Source organism: Balaenoptera musculus, chromosome 10, assembly GCF_009873245.2.
Source record: "Balaenoptera musculus isolate JJ_BM4_2016_0621 chromosome 10, mBalMus1.pri.v3, whole genome shotgun sequence".
NCBI classification, from domain to species: Eukaryota; Metazoa; Chordata; class Mammalia; order Artiodactyla; family Balaenopteridae; genus Balaenoptera; species Balaenoptera musculus.
Window position 1 is genome coordinate 57,215,209 of NC_045794.1, and position 18,352 is coordinate 57,233,560.

Below are 18,352 nucleotides of genomic sequence, written 5' to 3' on the forward strand. Positions count from 1 at the left end.
GTGTGGGTTTTCTCTAGTTGCGGCGAGCAGGGGCTACTCTTCCTTGCGGTTCACGGGATTCTCATTGTGGTGGCTTCTCTTGTTGCAGAACACGGGCTCTAGAGCGCAGGCTCAGTAGTTGTGGCGCATGAGCTTAGTTGCTCCATGGCATGTGGGATCTTCCCAGCCCAGGGATCGAACCCGTGTCCCCTGCATTGGCAGGCAGATTCTTAACCACTGCGCCACCAGGGAAGTCCAGAGTGTCTTCCTCTTAAATGAGAAAATCCTCTGCTACTGCAAGGGGTCTAAGACTCCCAATAGCGCCTTCAGATTCTAGCTCTCACCTTTAATTTTACTCCCTCTTTGCCTTCTTCCTCATATTTTTCCACCAAAGCGGGATCATTCATTTTATTTCTCTTGTGTCCTGGTTTGCCTTTATTTATTGCTGATGTGTTATCCTTTGCAGGTAGACAGTTGTTTCCTTCCCCAGCCATCTGTCATGAGTCGGGAAGGAACATCTACTTGAGTGAAGACTGGGTCAGGGTTCACTGGAAAGTTCTTTAGGAATGAAATATGGCTTGAACATTTAATTTATATCTCTTACAAATGGTATTTTCTGATTGAGGTTAGATTTAGGAATGTTCCCAGACTTCTGAACTTTTCCACTTTTAATGCCCTTTGTTTCTATAGTTGTATTGTCAGCTTTTTGGTTCTGATTTTTGTTCTTGTTTTTAACCTTAGCTCCTCTGCAAGCCGTAAGACACAGAAACTGCTTAGCCACCAACAGCTTGCAGCAGGGTAGCAGAGACAGGAAACATATTTCATTGCTGGTTCTTTCTTAAAGACTGAAATAGATGCCAAGTTTCTTCCTGGGATCAAGAGCTCCAAAAGCAAAGAGAAAAGTAATTTAATATTAAGACACTTTACACAAAGGTTCTTGCATCATTACAAGAAACCCCAGAAAAAAAGGCAAGCTTTACTTAGATCAACAATTCTCTAAAATAATAGTACAAATTTCCATGGGAGATACTGGGTTAAGGAGATATTTTAGTGAGCATGGCCTTTGGTGAATGTTAACTCCTACACAGAACCATCCCTGCATGGTTTTCTCTGTTACTCAAGCTTGAATTTTACCAGTTAATTTTTACACGTCTATTATGAATGCTCCTTTTATTGGCAACATTAAAAGCCTTGCCAATTCTTTCAAAATCTAGTGGTAGAACCTCTTCTGGGTTTTAGGTGTTTTGACTTAATTAGCCTTAATAAAAATGTTTTATAATAGTATTATGTTAAAAAATCATGTTTTCTCCTTTTCTGTTCTATACTATTTCAGCTTTAAGATTGTGACGACTTTTGCTAAAGTATGACTCTAAATTAACAGTCTGAGACTTGTTTAGCAAATGGATGTCTCCAGACATATGAGATGCCAAAAATGAAAGGAATAATCACACAAAACGTTGAAAGTTCCACTGAAGGTTCTGTCTCAGTGTTGGAGACGGCCTCTGCATCCACTGGATCTGAGAAGCTTTCTTCTTTGTCTCTATTTACGTGTAGACAGGTCCTCCCCCACAAGTAAGAGGAAAACAAGCTTCAATTCTAGCACTATCTTACTTTGCTGTGTCATTTTAAACTTAGGTCTTGGTTTCCATCATTGTCCATCCCTAAGGTGGCCCTTCCAGCTCTAACATTGTATGATTGTGGAGGATGTATCAGCAGAGTTACTAAGTGATTAGTTCCTATCATAAGATTCTCTTTTTCTTTAAGAGTAAATTCCATCAAACAAACAGGTACTTCGGAAAAAAAAAAAGGGTCAAGCCTCATAGGGCAAATTATTTTGCTAACTTAATCTGAATCCAGAAACTGTTTTTCAAAAAAAGGATGGCTTTGATTTAATGGTTTTACATGTAAATCTATTGCACATTTTTAAAAAATAAAGATTTCTGTAAGTAAGTTGTAGAAAAATGAAATACTGGAGTTGTGAAGGACACTGATTTTTCCGCTTAAATATGAAAAAGTCAAAAAGACAAAATAATAATTCTGGAAATAGACACAGCAGCCCTTAACTAAATGTCACACCACCCGCTTATATGTGAAGTGCCTCTGAAGGGCTCAGGGGATCCAGCTGTGGCAGCGCCTCTGAGAATACACCAGCACTGTTGGTGATAGATGACATTTTGGTTACTAATGAACTAAAGAACTGAAACCAAGAATTTAGTTGGAGACAGTCAACTAGAGAGTCTATTATATATACGTGATGCCCTAGACAACCAACTCAGCACTCACAGGAACAAAGGTTAAGACAACCATGTTCTTCATGATGAGGTCCCAGAAGATTTTTCTCATTTAGAAGCAGTCACTTCTGACCTTTTTCCTGAGCAAACAGATGATAGAAATTGATAAATGAGAAACAGGCAAATAGAAGACAGAACACTTTCCTTCAACAAACAGCAGTTTTATTCCTGTATTAGTGAGAAGGTGTGTAAGACACTATATAGATTTTTTTGACCACTGTTACAAATATGAAAATATATTAAGCAAATACATAACTTAAATAGAAAGACTAAGGAAGTGCTTTCTTCAGATAGAGTTGGTTAGAGACACAATATTGTGGGGAGGTACTACCATAAGAAAAGCATAGAATCATCTACTGCCATTTTAAATAACCAGATTTGCAAAGTAAGAATACATGATATCAAAAACATAAAAGTGCTCTATTATAAAACATAATACGCTCAGTTGCTAGATGTATTTACATTATTTATTTAAGCTTCACACAAATCAAGGAACAGCCAGAAGAGCCTCCATGGACAATAACGTTATTAGATATTGACTACCTAACATCCAAAGTATTGGGCCAGGTGGACATATATACACTACCAAATGTAAAATAGCTAGCTAGTGGGAAGCAGCCGCATAGCACAGGGAGATCAGCTCGGTGCTTTGTGTCCACCTAGAGGGGTGGGATAGGGAGGGTGGGAGGGAGAAGCAAGAGGGAGGAGATATGGGGATATATGTATATGTATAGCTGATTCACTTTGTTATAAAGCAGAAACGAACACACCATTGTAAAGCAATTATACTCCAATAAAGATGTTAAAACAAAACAAAATTTTAAAAAAACAAAGTATTGGGCCAGGAGCAATTTCCACACCAAAAAAGTATAGGTTGAATGTCTATGAGCTGTGCACTAATTTCTATAAGGTAGGAGTAGAAAAGAGTTTAAAGACTTGGTTCTTGTCATCGCAGAGTTTATAAGCCTGATGGGTCCCACCTGGGAAACCAGAGATTAAGGACTCTTCAGGTAAGAACATTGGTGCACCTGGTTGTTAGTGTGGCTGAGGTTAGGAGATTTCACGAAGGCCACTGTAGACTCTCCCACTAGCTCACAGGGGAACACCACCCAACTCTACGACATACTCCTAAAGCCACAGTTGCATATGCTCCTTTCTTGCTGGGATGCTTACCTGCTCACTCAGCTATGAAAACACAACATCTCAAACATAACAAAGAGCTCGCTCTTAGGATAAAGATAGTTTTTCTTAAAAGAAATTACTTAAGGCAGAAAGCAGCCGTAACTAAACTCTCTTGTGAATATTCTAGAAGGAACATGTTACATTTGTCTGATTTTATTCACCATTTTCAACTTATTTTGGTATCTTACATAAGATCATGTACATTGGCATATAGGTTATAAAAATAATCTTTGGTAAATCTGTTAATAGATCTTTTTATTTCCATTACATAAACCTTTATTTTAAGAGCATTCACCAACAATTTTCTTATTTCATGAATGCAACTATATAGACAACCTTTAAAAAAATAAAATGCCTCATTTTTGTTGCATACATTTATTCCTAGGGAGCCTCCCTATAAGTCAAGAGTATTCTTTTAGTCAGAAATATTTCCATTGCTAGAAACATTTTTAGAACAGAACAGATTTTTGCTATTATCATGGCTGCATTAAATGTTACCCTGCATTTTAACTAAAATGGCCAAACATTTTCAAAGGCATCATCCACTACAAGAATCTAAGGTAGTGTGTTCAGAATTCCAAACTCAATTTCTTCAAACACCTGGTCAATTCACAAAACTAAATGAATCAATTCAATTGCTTAATCAGCTAAATCATCTGGCCAGCATAGTCAAAGTGAACCCCCCCAAAGGATAATACGCCCTAATAGAAGCATATGACATCTCCAAAGAACAGTCTGGACACACAGAAGGGATGGCATTTCCTCTTCCTGATGGTGTCTGCTTAGAGCCCCCTTTTCAAATATTTTTCCTTCTTTACATCATTTCACTCATTTTCTGCAGTCATGGTTTATAGATTTTTTTCCCTTGATGTGAAACAATCTTTGAATACTTGGTATGATTTGAAATCTCAGGTTAAAAATACTCAGAACCTTAACAGCGCATTTGGGCTGATAACAGCCTTTTCCACTCTGTCTCTTCAGAAATGAGGTACTATTGAATCCTTGCTCACAGCCACTTCGGGAGGATCAGACATTCCTGCTTGCCACTGTGTCTTGGATGATCAACTACTTTCATTTCTTCAGTGAAATGGAACCTGGAAAGTCCTTGAACTGCTACCTCAAACAAGCAGCTTATTACCTATTTCTTTTTCCCACCAGGGCAGGTTTGGTTTGGCTCACATGTGTGAACTAAAACTCTAGAGCACCCCAGAGTTGGGGCTCAGATTCTATCACTCACTGTCATCCAGATCTGGCAGGTTTATGATTCCAGGATTCCAACCGTAGAGACGCAGAAAGCTAAGTGAATGAGAATTTAGTATATATACGGCTGATAGCTTTCTTGCAAGAAGTAAGGAGAGTGTTTAAATACAAGAACCTAGATCCTGAGACACTAAGAGAATCAGAGTGTGAAGTACAACATGTGAAGTCTAATTTTGTATTGCTGGACATCTGCTTAGTGGTTTCATATTATTTTCACATGTCATGTTGGGCTTTCTTCCAAGATGTAATAAAATTAATTAAAGACCCTCCCAAATAAAACTGTCCCCAATATGCTGTGTGCTGTGGCCATTTCAGCGTTTAAAAGTGAAATCATCATCATCTCTTCTATAATGTGGAGCCTGAAAAGACTATGAAATACCAATGGGTGTGAGGAGATAAGATGAACAGAAAATAAAATCACCTTCTACTAGGAAAGCAAACACATTCAAAAGGGAGAAGGGGAAGAGTAGTGAAAAAGAGGGACTCAGAAGTGTTAAGGGCTGGTGAATTATTTAGGACAAGTATGTGCAGAGCCAGACAGGAAGATGAGCCTTAGAAAAATCTGATTCAAGAGCTGAAAAACTGGCTGCTATCCAGAGAAAACAGAATAATACGAAATTGATTTAATGAGTAGAGATTAAAGGAGTTAATTATAAAGAACTTGTATAAATAATTATTAAGATGCAAGACGGGACCCTTCCGAGATTTGATAGCTCAATAACACTTTGAAGGCTTGATGATTAAAGTGTACCGCACAGGTGCACTGCCAGAATGCCCACCGTGACAGGAAACGGAGTGTTTACCAAGACATAACACATGATGGGATTAAATTAAAATACATCCAATTGAGCTGAATGTCAAGGAAACCTTTTTTTCCTCCTCCTAAATTTAATAAATAGATCAACTAGATTATGTATTTAGTCTTTGGTGGTGGTGGGAGGGAAGATAGTGAAATATTTGTTGCTAAGGAGATTTAAAATTAGACAGGTGGAGGGTAGGAATAAATATGTCCTGCATTAGACTAAAAGAACATACAATTTTCCCTTGTCACGTCCATTTTTATGACTCTGATTCCACCCCAGATATGCCAGGGTATTTACTGTTACAGACGTGTAGGTTTTTTATGGTTTGAATTCTTGATTTGTGCAATTAATTGCTTTCTCTTCTCGGTCCAGCGATTTGCTAGAGAAGCAGCGTCAGTGCTTGCCAGTGTGTGGTCCGCGGAAGGCTGCCGCTGCCCTGGTGCTCGGTAACTTCACTGCCTCACTGAGGCCCTCGTTCAGGCTTAACTGAAAATAGTAACAATAACCCCAGCATTATTACTGTGATGCTTTCTCTTTATTAAGTAGAAATGTGTAGTTTCTAGGACAGTGCCTAGCAAGTTGCAGGCACTAAAACTTTTCTGAATAGATGAAGAGCCAAAAGTGAATTTCTTTCCATGTGTGAATGTGCTTTGTGCCCAGCGACGTTAGCTTATAATTCTGTTTTTTTTTTTTTTTTTTTTTTAATTTTATGTATTTATTTATGGCTGTGTTGGGTCTTCGTTTCTGTGCGAGAGCTTTCTCTAGTTGCGGCAAGTGGGGGACACTCTTCATCGCGGTGCGTGGGCCTCTCACTGTCGCAGCCTCTCTTGTTGCGGAGCACAGGCTCCAGACGCGGAGGCTCAGTAATTGTGGCTCACGGGCCTAGTTTGCTCCGCGGCATGTGGGATCTTCCCAGACCAGGGCTCGAACCCGTGTCTCCTGCGTTGGCAGGCAGATTCTCAACCACTGTGCCACCAGGGAAGCCCCTATAATTCTGTTTTTTAAAATTTCTTGCTTTTTCTCATTAATACAGGGAAAGTTATTCCTAATAGACACCACATCTCATAAATCTCCGACCTTTATTTTCTCCCCGGTGGTACCGCTGCCACACTCACATGTATGTTGTTCCTTTTCATTTCTAGAAGAGCCACCTGGTTTCCCGAAACAGGGTCAGAGCCTAACACTGTCATTTCACAAGGGCATTGAGCACAATGATACTGTGAAAACTTGGAATCCTCTTCGAATTCATTCTTATTAAGTTTTTTCCTGTTTCCATAAACTTCAAAGAGCCCTGGAAATTTTTCCAGTTTGGGTGAAGCTTCACTTAACTATAAATAACTCTTTGAGGAATATTTAATGATTTTCCATTACTATGCCAATGACACCCATTATATTACTTATGGGACTCTATAGTATGTAGCAAAAATATACATTTTGAAAAGAAATGTACTCTTTCTGCAAATGAAGCTGTGAGATCAACAACCTTGATTTCTAATTCTTAAGTTTATTTCAGAGAAATTTGTAGTGAGAAAAAGGCAAACATTCCCAACTCATCTCTCAGGTAGCCATGAAGTTAACCGTGCAGATGCCTTTCAAATTTTCTCCAGGAAGACCCTCGGAACTGGACCTTGGGGAGGGCAATGCCCACTTTCTGACTCACTGAAATTTGTTATAGTCAAAATAGGCACACACACTGAAGATCAACTTGGTAGAGTATGTAGTGCTTTTTATATTAAATGCAACTGAAGGTGTCTACCTTATATTTTGACCTCAGTGATTTACTAAAAAAGGCTTTTGGAAAATTTTATACTAAGCACCACTGAATTTTTGTTTTCGTGTTTTTTAAATTAATGATATATGATGTTTGAGGACATTTCTATAGATATTGATGTTAGGCCTTTTGATCAGGAGTATAATATGCCACCTCAATATTCCTTTAATGGGAAAACCAAGTATGACTGGTGCAATTTTGACTTTTCCAGGAATGCAGCCCCCAAGAAATGAGACAAAGACGAGCGTGTGTCCCTTGGGCAACACACACATCCCAGTGTGGGATGCGTGTTCGCACAGCACACTGTGGATGCAGTGAAACAGTTTCCCATCACTATGGATGGCACTTTGCATGTTGACTAGGTTTCCAGTCAGGAGGGCAGGTGGCAAGCTTCTCGATATGAGGAATTCATCACTTCTGTTTGGGTCGTTCTCTCTCAGAACCCTCAGCCCTGCAGCCTGGACTTGCTCGGCAAGTTACGTGGCCCCTGAGCTGACCACGTTGGCTTGAACGTCTGGCAGGAGAAAGGGGAGACACTAACCACCTGAGGCACAACCACCGATTTAACCTTTGGTGCTGCTTAATCCCATCTCCCCAGTCCTTTCTTTTGATTGTTATATTTGTCCAAATCGCATTTGGATCATCTTTGGATCCTAAGATTCATGGGACACCAATGCAGCCAAGCCCGCTGTACTCCCTGCTCTCTCCAGCCCTGCCCTTTGTCCTGTCCAGTAAGCATTAAAACTGGTAAAAACCACGGCCCCACCACAGCAAGCACCTGCGTACACATTTTACCAGTCATCCTGTGATACAGGTTGAATTAGTTTATGTAGAACAAGCCATGAACACTTTAGTGTGGAAAAATAGTATTATATAAAGCTTAATATTAAACATTATGAAAAAATACATATTTACAGAAGGAACTACAAAATACAACTATGTACAATAATATCTGTTACCTTTAAATTACATAAATTCTTTAAAATTCTCCAGATTAATAAATTATACATAGTATCAACAGAAACAGCTGGCACCTCTGTAGGGCATGAAGCAAGTTTTTAAAAAGAAATCACACAGTGAATAGTTTTGATCCAGAAGATCTCCGGGTGCATTCTCAATGCCTTGAATAACCTGCATCTGAAAGGAAGGACACCAGAATTAGAGGCTGTAGCAGGGTGTGTCACAGTTGTCTGTTCTGTTTATGAAAATGACAAATGGCAAAGACTCGCAGAAACGACGGAAACTCAATATGGTTTAGGATGAGACCGTCCCAGGTCATTGCATTCAGAACCATAGATTACTAGAATTGGAAAGGACTACTGATTCCAGTCTATCCCCTCTGGTTTTACAGATGAGCCCACAGACCCAGAGAGGCACAGAAACTCACTCAGGGTTACACGGCTTGTGAATGCTAGTTAGTTCCAGAGCTAGTTCCTGAATCCTAATTTTCAGATGCCTGAAGCTAACCATGCCATAGTTAGCTTCTTTCAGGAGCACCCAAGATCACACTAAAGAAAGACTCATAAACAAGTCAAAACAATACAAAGGAACATCCAAGATCCTCCAGAGCCCCCCTCCATCCTGGAGCTTCTTAAAGAATCTGCCATGCAAAAACCTCAGTTTACTATACAGATAAATTAGGGGGTAATTATTTACAAAACAAAAGGATTATCTGATTTACAAAGAACTCCCTTAAGTAGCAGCCCTCTTATGTATGGGTGCTTTACAGGTTATTAACTATTTAACATACTGGCTAGGTGGGTGGGTATAGAGGGTGCAGAGAACTAAATAAAACTGAAAAGCATTTAGAAATGGTGATAAAAGAGCTCTAAAATAATGTTTGTCCCCCACCCCCAAAAAAATCTATAGGTGGATATTAGTCCGTGTGGCAAGAAACTGAAACTTATGACAACAGCTACATGAGTGAACATCTTGAAGTGAGCACTCCAGCCCCAGTCAAGCCTTCAGATGACTGTAGCCCTGGCCAATGTCTTGACTGCAACCTCATGAGAGACCCCGGGCCAGAACCACTCAGCTAAGCCCCTCCCAAATTCCTGATCTACAGAAACTATGAGATAATAAATACAGAGGTAAGCTGCTAAGCTTTGGGGTAATTTGTTAGCTGGTAATAAATAACTAATACAATGTAACTTCAAATTTGCAATTAGCCAATGTGATAAATTAGATCTTAATGATGGTCCTGAGTAGGAAAAGGCAGACCCTTCACGTGTCAATTAACTATTGTCTGATCAAAGCAGTGCCTTACAAAGTTTATACATTTTTTTCTACTGAATTTGTCATTTAAAAAATGTTACATGCTTGTTCTAGGAAATTTAGAAAAAACATAAAATGGAAGAAAAATCATGTATTATTTTACTGCTCAGAGAAATTTATTTCAGTATTGTGGTATATTTCTTTCCAGTCTATTATTTCCCCTTATGTGTTGTTTTTGTTTGTTTTACGTTCTTCTTTTCTTACTTAACTTATTTATGAGAATATCTATACTATTATAATATCCTTAAAAATATCATTCTTAATGACTGCATCGTGTTCTACTCAGTGAATGCACTGTGGTGTACTTAGTCCTCCACTGTAAAACATTTAGATTTTTTCACTCAGACCTTTAACTATGAAAAGCTTCATGCATAAAGCTTTTGCAGTACTTAGGGTGGCAGTAGAAATACTGGGTGAAAAGAACATATTAAGGACCTTGATACACGTGGCCAAGTTCTTCTCCAAAGGGATTTTACAATTTGAACTCCCAGTTGCTATTTCAAAGCATCCTCCTTAGCAGTGAGCCTTATCCCTTAGAAATGTTAAGCCAAGTCCTGAGTAGAGGGCACCCCAGGCCTAGGAAGAGATACCACGTGAAATCTGTGCTCCACTATGGGGGCTCTCCTCCCCACTCTGCCTCTCTTCCTGTTGCCACTTTGTGAGGGCCTTTCCCTCAAGCCTTTGGGTAGAAGAAGAGATGCGCGGTGCACGTTGGAAAAGCTTGAGGTTTTTAATGGTTTCCAGATCCACTGTATTTCGATAAGTAAACTCATAAATTAGTGAAGTAAGTTCCTACCTCTGTGATACTCTGGATTCACATTTTCGTAGATTGGAAACAAGGGGTTTTCTTGTTCACTCCGTAGCTTCCTTGCTCTGAGAACATCTCTTACACACTGATGTAGGTATACATACTGACACTATGAAAAAGCAGAAGACATGTCAGATGAAGGCACATTTTCAAGCATAAGAAAGACAAGGGGGGCTTCCCTGGTGGCGCAGTGGTTAAGAATCCGCCTGCCAATGCAGGGTACATGGGTTCGAGCCCTGGTCCAGGAAGATCCCACATGCCACGGAGCAACTAAGCCCATGCGCCACAACTACGGAGCCTGCGCGTCTGGAGCCTGTGCTCCGCAACAAGAGAAGCCACCGCAATGTGAAGCCCGCACACCGCAACGAAGAGTAGCCCCTGCTCACCACAACTAGAGAAAGCCCTTGCGCAGCAACGAAGACCCAATGTAGCCAAAAATAAATAAAATAAAATAAATTAATTAAAAAAAAAAAAGAAAGACAAGGGACTCTCACCAAACCTCAACAGTAATGGGATTCTATATGGTTAGCAAATTTCTTGATCATCCCTTCACTAATGGTCTCTAGTATGTAGAAGAGTGACTGCTTTCTATTACCACAGAGGATAGAATAATGATAATGGGCAGAGAGGTGGTGTTTATTCATCTTTTTTTCTGTATGTGCCTATTTAGAGTATGTTCTGTGAGGGCCTATAAGTATGTCTGGCCATAGTAGGTCCTCCACAAATAGTTATTAAATATACAAATGAATGCCAAACACTGTGCAATGCATTTTACATAAATTATCTCATTTGATTATTTTGACAACCTCATATAGTAGATATAATCATCCACATGAGTGGAGACTCAGAGAAGTTAAGTAACTTCTCCAAGGTCACATAGCTGAGAAATGGGACCCTAGGATTTAATCCTGGGTGTGTGAGCCCAAACTTCATGTCTTTTTCACTACACCAGTTTTCTTAGATGAAACCTAATTTCGTTGCGTTGTTGAATGAGAAAATCATTTCACTGCATACTGTGCTATTTCATTCCCTTTTTGGGGGGGAGTATGGTGAGAAAAGGAGGTGTATACAATAGGTGTGTATATCTTGGTTCTCTCAGCATCTGAGTCTGACTCATGGAAGACTCTCAAACATGTTGGCTGACTGCAGAAAACCACAGAGGCTTACACAGTGAGGATAGACCCACCTGTCAGCTATCCGGAAGCTACTTTTTTTTTTTTTTTTGCTGTCCCTTTGGAGAAGGTTGTGTTCTCCTTTGTGCAGCTTTTCTTTATTTTAGGAAATGCTTAAATTCTTTACAAATAGAATGATATTTTAAAATATTTTTATGCATGGTCTGCCGATGATGGCTCTGCTTCAAGAGATGAGAATTCTTTTAGTTGAAATTTCTAAGCTGCTTCGACACCTTTCCTTGGGTCAGAATTTGAGCGAAGAGTTAACCAGAGGTAATGTTTAAAATGAGTTATAAAGAACAAGACAAAACTAAATTTCAGCCAAATTTTAAGCTATGAAATCTGGTCACATATCAGAGTTATTTTCATAAAAAGAGTCATGGACTAATTCAGCACACTTTCATTTCGACCTGTATGAAAACAAGTCTATCCTGAATTTTTGAAGCAAGTATTGTAAGCAGAATTTAAATATAATTATGTGTTTGTGTGAGAAAGTGACAAATTTTGTGTTGCTTTGAAGCCTTATCAGACTCTCCTAGATTGGAAAAGCAATTTCCGTCTCCTCTGAATGTCTGTATGACCCATTTACCAGGGCATAGTGATATGGGTCTGGTTGTTGTTGACCTAAGTTACCATTTGGGTGCAGGAGCATGGTGCGTCCTGTATGTGGTTTAGAAACTAACTCCTTTGAAATAGAAACAAGTATAGAAGAGTCAGTGTTTTGGTGACCAAAAGGACACCACAAAGACCTCCATTGACAACAGAAGCTCAGCCATAGGCGGCCAAACTTGTGCATTGGGCCTCCTTCCTTACTACCAACCGAGCTGTCTAATAAGGGAATGAATGTCGGTGTAACCTTAGTGCTCAGCCTTGGGCTCTCTCAGTGACACAGCACTGCTCAGATGAGGGACCCTGGGCTCGCAGTCTGCCACCAGCTGGTCTAGATGGGGATCTCAGTTTCCCCATCTGTAAAACAAGGAGAGCAAGGTCTCTTCTACAGCTAACATCTTTTGACTATTAATGGTTTGTATTAGACTTTGTATTGCTGTCAATTAGATGGATATTGAAAAACATTACTAGACCCTATGTTTAAGGTGATCCATGTGGTCAGCTTTAGAGTATTTTCAAGGTTTGAGACACAAAGGGAGACTATAAAATCTTACGTCATCAATGATCTTTAAAAGTGGACAAGTATTTATTTTTATGTGTTGGCACTAGGCATTGCCCCTGGTTGCATGGTCATCTACTCATGGGACCTCATCATATAGGTCTGGTATAATCATTAGATTAGGATATTTCAAAGAAACCAATCAATCATAAGTGAGGCCTGTGTTAATATTAATAACTATTCTCTGCATTTCTGCTCACAAACTGAGCTCACTTGTTATAAGTGTTTTATGACACCGTGATCTTGAAAATTCAAGAAGGGTACTCTCCTGAAAATGGTTTTCAGTATAGGCAATCATTTTTGTCATCTTGAAAACAATCTACCAAATTATAGACTGACACTTCCCTGTTTTCTCCCATCCAAAGCATAATTCATATTTTCAATTCTACTGGGATATTAAATGAGTTTGAGAACTTAGAGTTTGGCTGTGAATGAGCTCTTGTACCTCTATGCTACGCCTTATTAATAAATTCTTCAACAATGATCCACCCTGGGCTTTGAAACCAGTTAAAATTCATTAATTTGCCTTGTCTTAAATATAAATTCTTCTTTTCCCAACAGAATACCCCTTTGAAAATGATTACTACTAAAACCTTCAGATTGTTAATGTGCTTCCCACTTTCTTTTTTTTCTTGTTGTGAATTCCTTTATTCTTTATTCACATTTCATCTCTCTTCCTTGTTCTTGGATCTTTAAATCTTAAAGGCAGTTACAATACTTGACCTAGTAATAATGATAGTTCATGTTCAGTCAAATACTGGGTCTATCCTACTGGTAAGGGCAATACTTTGATCGTTTCTTTTGGAAAACATACAGTCAAATCGGAGTGCAAGAAAGCATTAAACTTTAGAATCAAAATCTACCCTGAATTTCTCCCTAGCTTGTGCTTTATTAAAACTTTCCTTTATTATTATTATTTTTTTGTTGTTGTGCTTCTCTCTCTTTTTTTTTTTAACATCTTTATTGGAGTATAATTGCTTTACAATGGTGTGTTAGTTTCTGCTGTACAACAAAGTGAATCAGCTATATGTATACATATATCCCCATATCCCTTCCCTCTTGCACCTCCCTCCCACCCTCCCTATCCCACCCCTCTAGGTGGTCACAAAGCACAGAGCTGATTTCCCTGTGCTATGCAGCTGCTTCCCACTAGCCATCCATTTCACATGTGGTAGTGTATATATGTCAGTGCTACTCTCTCACTTCGTCCCAGCTTACCCTTCCCCCTCCCCATGTCCTCAAGTCCATTCTCTACGTCTGCATCGTTATTCCTGTCCTGCCCCTAGGTTCATCAGAACCATTTTTTTTTTTAGATTCCATATATATGTGTTAGCATATGGTATTTGTTTTTCTCTTTCTGACTTACTTCACTCTGTATGACAGACTCTAGGTCCATCCACCTCACTACAAATAACTCAATTTTGTTTCTTTTCATGGCTGAGTAATATTCCATTGTATATATGTGCCACATCTTCTTTATCCATTCATCTGTTGGTGGACACTTAGGTTGCTTCCATGTCCTGGCTACTGTAAATAGTGCTGCAATGAACATTGTGGTGCATGTCTCTTTTTGAATTATGGTTTTCTCAGGGTATAGGCCCAGTAGTGGGATTGCTGGGTCATATGGTAGTTCTATTTTTAGTTTTTTAAAGAACCTCCATACTGTTCTCCATAGTGGCTGTATCAATTTACATTCCCACCAACAGTGCAAGAGGGTTCCCTTTTCTCCACACCCTCTCCAGCATTTATTGTTTGTAGATTTTTTGATGATGGCCGTTCTGACCGGTGTGAGGTGATACCTCATTGTCCCACTTTATTCTTAACGAAAAGTAGATAAAGTCTAATGTATGAACTTCACATCATAAAAGATCATTTTTCCTATGTCCAGCAAGCTGGTGAAGCCTTAATTCCATTCAATTTCACCAATAGCTGTAGTACGAGATAATATTTATAGGATTGTACTTATAGCCTTTCATGGTCTCTGAATGCACAGTTTAGCAGAGGGGCAGGTATGTGAACAGATAACTATAAAGTGATAAACATAAGACAGAATTGTTTATAAAGCTTCATACATGAGAAGAAGCCATCAGGTTCACTTTGGGGGGAGGAAAATATGGAGCTAGAGAGAAAAGGCGACATTTGTTAAGAATTTGAGCAAAGAAATAGGACATTCCAAATGATGTAAATCACATGAAAGTGCAAATATATCCTGAAAACTGTGAGGAGTCTAGTGTAGTTAAAATGTAGGGTGCATAGGTCATGGGAAACTCCCAGGACAATCCTCCAAATGAGCACTGAGTCCCATAACATCCCACTGTTTCCTCCTCGTGGGGAGCAGATGCGATTGACGGACGGTGACTCTCACCTATTGTTCTTTAACAAGTTATTGCTCCGTCCGAGTGTCTCTCCCAGAGTCAGGCTGCAAACATGCCCCAAGCCAGGCTAAAAGAAGGAGGGACACACTCGCAGCTAAAAGAAGGAAGGACACACTCGCAAACTCCCTGTCTAATGCCTCCTTGTTTAGAAACCTTTGCTCTTTAATATATTTATCAAAACTTGTGAAGCCCTGCACGCCTTTGTCTCTCAAATAAGGTAGAATAAAGTTGAGGTTGACTCTCTCTGTGGATCCAGAAAAGTAATACAGGGGATGTCAGAATGTCCTTTTTCCTTTGCTGGAACCGTCACCCACAGGGGCTCAGCTGTGGATCGCACCCCTTTGCACTCAGAACCAAGTGAGCGGTGCTGGTTCTGAGCATCTGAGACTGTAGAAGGAGCCCACCTTCAGCAGAGCCTTCAAGCAAGACAGATAATATCTGGATATTGTTTGGGATTTTGTTTGATAGAGAAAAAAGGAAAGAGAAAATTTCTATCTTATTGCAATCTTTATTCAGCAAGATCAAAAGAATTGTTGATTCTGGCCCAGAGAAGGAAACCTTCCTTAATTTTGACAGACCCTAAAACAGTGGGGATGGGTGGTGTTAGGACATGAAACTGGGGAAGTAAGTTGGAACCAGGCTACGAAGAGCTTGAACTTCATTTTAAAGCAATGAAGAGCTTTCCACGATTTTTATGCAGGGAGTTGACACAGCGAGAGAGCACTTTGGTGGTGGCAGTGGTGATGGAGCTGTTAGGGCAGAAGCTAGAGGCAGGAGAGCCACAAGGAGGCTACTGCGAAGGCCCGCTGGGAGTTAGTAAAGGGCTGGGCAAGGGCGGGGCGAGAGACTAGAACAAGGAGAAAGATGCTTGGTAGAATGCACAGGGCTTAGCCACTGCTCCGATGTGACTACGGGAACTGTGGGAACAGAAGTCAGATCCCCAACCAGGGATCGAACCTGGGCCCCCTGCAATGGAAGCACGGACTCCTAACCACTGGACCGCCAGGGAAGTCCCTGTTGTTTGTGTTTTTAAAGAAAGATAATGAGTTTGATTTTGAGGGTGTTGAGTTGGAGATGAGATGACTGTAAGGCTTCCTGGTGGAACTGTCCAGGAGGCAGGTACTCAGGTGAATGCTGGGGAAGGAGAATGAGATTTGGGAGATATGAGCATCTACGTGGTTCCCAAAGCCATGGGAGTGGAGGACATCATGAAGAATGAAGATGGAGAGAAAGAAGAGCTGTGCCTTGAGGACAGCCCCTTGGGAACTCGAACACTGAAAAGGCAGGCAGAAGAACAAGAACCATAGAATCCGCAGAGAGGTTAGGAGGAGAAGGGGAAGAGAATAGGGGAAAGAGGAGTTATGTCCAAGGAGAAGGGAGAGCTTTGGCATATCGTGTTGCCCCTGCCCTGGAAGTCAGCCAGTGATATTTACAGTAGGGGTGCCTGCTCTTTGCCAAAATGCATCTGCAGAGTTCTGAGCAGGTGTACAGAAGTGATACATGGCCCAAGAAGCTCTGACAATAACCAGGGAGCCTGAACCCCCCCCCACAACACACGCACCCCTTGCGATTATTTATAATGTGATAATCTCCTCTTCCCCAAATTACAAATTAAGTATGGTTTGAGTTTGTGAAAATGAAAACAAATTAATAATGGAACATTGATACTGACTTTTTAGCAGCATAATTGTAGGATATTTGTTCATTCATTTAATAGATTAAAAAAAATATTGAGGTTAGAGCAAAGGAAAACAAGTTCCTACCCTCTAGGAACTCGTAGTCTTGTGGAAAAAGCTGAAGGAAAACAATTATGATGTAGTGTGATATAATTCTACAACTCTTAATTAAAGAACAGAGCTAGACAGTGGTCATCAGTGGCTGCCAAAACCGTTAAGCGAAAGGCTGATGGGAAATGTTATAGTGGATGAGCATTGTCATTTCATCAGCACGGAGAAGAGACACAGGCAGGAAGTGTCTCCTGATATGATGCAACAGGAAGTACTCAGCACCACCCATGAAGCGTGTGGTGGTAAAAAGGAACCTAGACTTAATGAAGTCTCTAGATCTAATGACCCACTGACAAAAATTATGGGAAATAGAGGAATACATTACCTTACATTATGAAAAATGGAATACATTATGAGAAAGCAGTCAGCCACGTTCAGAATGTGGGAAAATCTATGGAAAATAAACTGATTTCTAACAAATAAATGGCACAGAAAACAAATCAGAGGGAGGACTGTTATAGATGAAAAGGAATTTAAAAGAAACTTCAACCAAACGCAATGTATGGACTTTGGACTCTAATGCAAACTAAGTGAAAGAAGCAATTTTTGAGATATTTAGGGATATTTTAACACTGACTAGATATTAGATGATATTAAGGGATTATGATTAAAATTGTAAGGTGTGATCATGGTATTGTGGTCATGATTTTTAAAGAGTCCTTAACTGTAAAAATATATAAATATAACTGTAAAAATATATATGTAATAAAATATATAATATTAATAATGCATAATATATAAATATATAAAATATAAAAATATATTATATTAAATATATATGTTTTTAAATACACAATATTAGTAGGATTTGCTTTAAAATATTCCAATGAGGTCATGAGCTGGGGGAACAGTGTATGTGGGCTATAAATGCAAAAAGAACACAGAATACTGATAACTGTAGAGACTGGGGTTTGGGTATGGACATTCATTATACTATTTTCCCTAGTTTCATGTATTTTTTTAAAATTTCATAATAAAATATTTAAAATTTTATTATGGAATTGGGGACAGAGGGTCCTGGGTGTGGGCACTGCCTGTACGAGGCAATGACGACAGTGTTTTCTCAAACATGTAACACAGCGAGAAACCTTTGCTCTTTAATATATTTATCAAAACTTGTGAAACCTTTGCTCTTTAATATATTTATCAAAACATGTAACAGAATATGAGGATCTGCAGGATATTAATATGTGCTATACAGCAAGGGGATCCAGGGGCTTCCCTGGTGGCACAGTGGTTGGGAATCTGCCTGCCAATGCAGGGGACGCGCGTTCAAGCCCTGGTCCGGGAAGATCCCACATGCCACGGAGCAACTAAGCCCGTGCACCACAACTACTGAGCCTGCGTTCTAGAGCCTGAGAGCCACAACTACTGAAAACCGCGTGCCTAGAACCCACGCTCCACAACAAGAGAGAAGCCACCGCAATGAGAAGCCCATGCACTGCAACGAAGAGTAGCCCCTGCTCGCTGCAACTAGAGAAA

The 18,352-nt window shown here is 39.8% G+C and overlaps 1 protein-coding gene across 2 annotated transcripts in view; it reads right to left on the reverse strand.

The window, feature by feature from the left end:
* Positions 1-7,001: 7,001 nt before the first annotated feature.
* The window catches only part of PTPRB (protein tyrosine phosphatase receptor type B), a 113,394-nt gene continuing 102,043 nt past the window's right edge, over positions 7,002-18,352 (reverse strand). Inside the window, exons 33-34 of one of the 2 annotated variants that reach the window (XM_036865996.1) lie at positions 10,357-10,477; positions 7,002-8,423 (exon numbers count right to left, since the gene is read on the reverse strand). In XM_036865996.1, the coding sequence (XP_036721891.1) occupies positions 8,401-8,423; positions 10,357-10,477 (144 nt within the window). In that variant the 3' untranslated portion in view covers positions 7,002-8,400. The remainder of the gene's footprint in view (positions 8,424-10,356; positions 10,478-18,352) is intronic. The other variant, XM_036865997.1, reaches the window with a different exon arrangement.